At 39.3% G+C, this 4,300-nt stretch overlaps 1 protein-coding gene across 1 annotated transcript; it reads left to right on the top strand.

Annotated features, from left to right (window-relative positions):
* Positions 1–3,272: 3,272 nt before the first annotated feature.
* LOC109222457 (ethylene-responsive transcription factor 4-like) lies at positions 3,273–3,947 on the top strand. Its single transcript, XM_019386817.1, has one exon. It carries the CDS (start codon positions 3,273–3,275, stop codon positions 3,945–3,947), a length of 675 nt encoding a protein of 224 aa, XP_019242362.1.
* The last annotated feature ends 353 nt before the right edge of the window (positions 3,948–4,300 follow it).

Raw genomic sequence — 4,300 nt, 5'->3', positions numbered from 1 at the left:
TTCAAATATTGAGTAGAGAGGGGAAGGGTGCACACACGGTACCTCCAGACATAGGAGGTAAGGCAAGGAGATCATTATGAATTGGTTAGTATGGAATATAAGGGGACCTTGTCCTCCACGGGAGCCACTCCACTTTGTCTCGAATAACTTCGTTCCTAATCTTATCTCTCCTGGTATGCTCACACATCCATCTCAACATCCTCATTTCTGCTACTTTCATCCTCTGAACATGGGAGTTCTTGACTGGCAACGCTCAGCCCCATACAACATAGTAGGTCTACCACTATTTTGTAGAACTTACCCTTAAGTCTTGGTGGTACCTTCTTGTCACACAAAACACCGGAGGCGAGCCTCCATTTCATCCACCTCGCACCGATACGGTGGGAGACCTCATCATTAATCTCCCCATTACCTTAGATTATAGACCCGACATATTTGAAACTACCCCTCCTCGGGATGACTTGGGTATCAAGCTTCACATCCATGTCCGCTTCATGAGTCTCGTCACTAAGCTTACACTCCAAATATATTGTTTTGGTCCTGCTCAAATTGAAACCTTTAGACTCTAGGGTCTGTCTCCAGACCTCCAGCCTCGCGTTAACCCCGCGTCTCGTCTCATCAATCAGCACTATGTCATCGACAAATAACATCCACCATAGCACTTCCCCTTGAATATGCCGCGTCAGCACATCCATCGCCAGAGCAAATAAGAACGGGCTAAGAGCTGATCCCTGGTGCAACCCCATCACTACTGGGAAGTGATCCGAGTCACCTCCCATTATCCTCACCCGAGTCTTAGAACCATCATACATGTCCTTGATTACCCTAGTGTATGCTATCGGAACGTCGCTAACCTCCAAACATATCCACAGAACCTCCCTCGTGACTTTATCATACGCTTTTTCTAGGTCTATAAACACCATGTGTAGGTCCTTCTTTCTCTCCCTATACTGCTCTACCAATCTCCTCACCAGATGAATGGCTTCCGTAGTCGATCGCCCCGGCCTGAATCCAAACTGATTCTGGGAAATAGACACACTCTTTCTCACCCTAACTTTCACCACCCTCTCCCAAATTTTCATAGTATGACTTAGCACCTTGATACCCCTATAGTTATTGCAGTTTTGGATATCACCCTTGTTCTTGTACAAGGGAATCATCGTACTCTACCTCCATTCTTCGGGCATCTTCTTCGTCATAAAGATAACATTAAACAACCTAGTAAGCCACTCCACACCTGCACGGCCCCGCACTGTTCCAAAATTTTACCGAGATCTCGTCTGGCTTAGTCGCTCTTCCCCTGCTCATCTTACACATTGCTCCCATAACCTCTTCGTTAATACGCCTACAATAGCAAAAATCACGCAGACTCTCGGAGTACTCCAACTCACCTAACACAATGCTTCTGTCCCCCCTCCTTGTTCAACAGTATGTGGAAGTATGTCTGCCATATTCGTCTAATATGAGGGGAAAAAATTATAATTTCATGAAGGAAAATGAATATTTACATAAAAAATTGATAAAAGCAGTTTTTTCAACTTTTCAAACTCATCTTTGAAAAATCATTCCAATGTATAAGTTTGAAAATCTTTTCGAAAAAGAATTTGTACGGACAAACAGGTCCATGATAGTGTCAATTGTCAACGAAACTATGCCTTTTATAGATTAACGCAAGATGCAAATGTAATTCAACTTTGTAATTTCCCTGATGACTTCTAAAGCAAAAAATAAAAATAAACAGCAGTTTCTTTATCCAAATTTTCTTGAGTTGAAATAAATTAAAAAATATGTACTTATTAAAAATAGTGCTTACGTTTGCGAGGCTGGGACGTGTCATTTTGGGAAATAGAAAAGACAAGAGGACATGCAATCTCATAGCAGGCATCAGATACTATAAAAGATAGATCTTTCCTCGACGAGATACCGGAACCACGCCGACAACTCTAATTCAAACCGGTTATTGCCAGTTTCAGTTGCCGAGCTTCCACGTGTACCTTCCAAAATTTTGTTATTGTAATCAGATTAAATTTTGTTTTTAATGATTTACTTACCTCTGAGTATTGCCATCTGGTTATTTACTAATGAAAACATTTGGGTAAGTAATCCTATTGGACCCTCAAAGAATCCCCAAGACAAAATTCACATAATTGTGGCTTTTAGGTAAGTAGTTAATTAATAACTACCAATTCATCAATCATTCAACATTTGTTTATTTGCGGATTTACCATATTTAAAAATAAAATTGCTATTCAAAGCTATATTCCTCACACGTCATGCTTACGTCATTATCTTTGTTTTCTATATAGCAATTTAATTGATACGAAAAGAATGTTTATCTAAATGTAATCGATAAAACATGTCAATTGAATTTTTTTTATGTTAATTAACTAAATTATTCATTCTTAAGAACTTTTTTTGGTGAGTTTTTAGGAAATCCAACTAAATTAATAATATATCAATATAATTTGTTAAGTAAATGATGCCCCCTTGTAATATTTGTTAATTTTTATTAACACGGTCTCTTTTATTTAATCGTTGAATAATTTTTTTTTTAATGTGAAATACTTTTTGGCTGTTCAATTCGTAAGATGATTTAAAACTTAATATGCTCAATATATGTTTTAACTTGTTACACTATCGCAGTTCTTTGTCGTTTAGTTAATTATTTTCTGAATACGCGCAAGACCTAACAAGATACGATTTATTAATTGCACGAAACATAATGCGACAAACACAACTTTTTACTGAACTTAAATAACGGTTATACTTGTCGTATTACAAATAATTAATACGTAATCTATTGGCGCATAATGTACTAGACAATTATTCCTTTATTGAAAAATATCGACAAAATCTTACTTTTAATATATGAATTACAAAATGGAAATGGAATTTAATTTTGCAACATGATTGGTTTTTTCCACAAAAACCCTTAAAAAAGTATTTAGTTCTCCACATTTTTTGAGTGAAAAAAGGACAAAAAAACAAAGAAAAAAAGAGTGCTTTCTTTTTTGTGAGGGGTGAGTAGGGCGTGTCACGTTGGAAAATAGAAAAAGACAATGGGGCATGCAGTCCTATAACAGCAGTCAGATACAAATGTTTATGTACCCAGTCCCACGTATCAGAAAAACATAAAATGCCGCCAACTAAAACCAAATGCCACGTAATTAGTAGTGGACCCCACATATCCCACTAGAGGCGGCTATATATACCACTCTCTTTCGCTCACTCAGTCATACACTAATTCTTTGATAATTCCTTTCCATTTCGATATGGCGGAAAATGGCCACTTGGCTGGGACGGTGGCGGTTCCGACAGCGAACGGTGGAGGGGTGCGTTCAGATGAGGTGCATTATAGGGGTGTTAGGAAGAGGCCATGGGGGAGGTACGCCGCGGAGATCAGAGATCCTGGCCAGAAAACACGTGTCTGGCTTGGAACTTTTGATACGGCGGTGGAAGCTGCTAAGGCTTACGATACGGCCGCGAGGCTGCTTCGTGGTAGGCGGGCCATAACTAATTTTTCTCTGACAACTGAGGATAGCCTCATGAACACTAGAGATTTTATGGCAAAACTTAGTACTAGAAATCACGTTAACATTAATACAAACAATCATGGTCCCATTCAGAACAGTGATACTGGGTCGTCAAGCGGCGGCGGTGGTGCGGTGAGGATTCCGTTGCCAAATCAGAATCCTCAGTCGCGCCATTTTCCGGTTACTGGATGTTCTGCTCCGCTGCAGTTGGCGCGTGATAGGTACTATGTGGAGGCTTTAACTAGAGCTGGAGTGCTTATTAACCGGGATCCAAGTAGCCAAAAGAAGACGATTGACTTCATTGGCGGCGGCGTTAACGGCGGTAGTGGGCGTGGTGTTCAGAGTGAGCCACCAACCACCAGCACCAGGCCTCTCAATCTTGAGCTCACTCTTGCACCGCCGGGGAATATGTGAAACGCCCTACATTTGTCACCGAGATTATTGCATGCATCTCATTTGTTTTCTTTTTATTTTTTTAAAAAAAAATCAGAAACTAATAAAGAAGAAAAACAGGAATAAAAGCGGGATACGCCGCAGGCGACAATAAGCAATGATCACTGTTGCTGTGAATATATTCATAAGCAAAGCTGATCATTTTTCATTTTTTTTTTTTCGTTTTTGTAACAGAGAAAAAGATCAAATACTGTATACTTGGCATGGGAATGTGCCTTTTATATGATATGTAATCTTTTCTCATAGCTCCTAATAAAAGAAAAAAAATGCATGCTACTCTTTTTCTTTGTTCTTTTCAAAATTTAAATGGATGA

Source organism: Nicotiana attenuata, unplaced genomic scaffold, assembly GCF_001879085.1.
Source record: "Nicotiana attenuata strain UT unplaced genomic scaffold, NIATTr2, whole genome shotgun sequence".
Classification (NCBI taxonomy): domain Eukaryota; kingdom Viridiplantae; phylum Streptophyta; class Magnoliopsida; order Solanales; family Solanaceae; genus Nicotiana; species Nicotiana attenuata.
The sequence above is the reverse complement of the archived record's forward strand: the minus strand, read 5'-3'. Positions and strand labels throughout refer to the sequence as shown.

Excerpts from the sequence above, each read along its gene's own strand:
- LOC109222457 (XM_019386817.1), top strand. The coding sequence starts at position 3,273 with ATGGCGGAAAATGGCCACTTGGCTGGGACGGTGGCGGTTCCGACAGCG.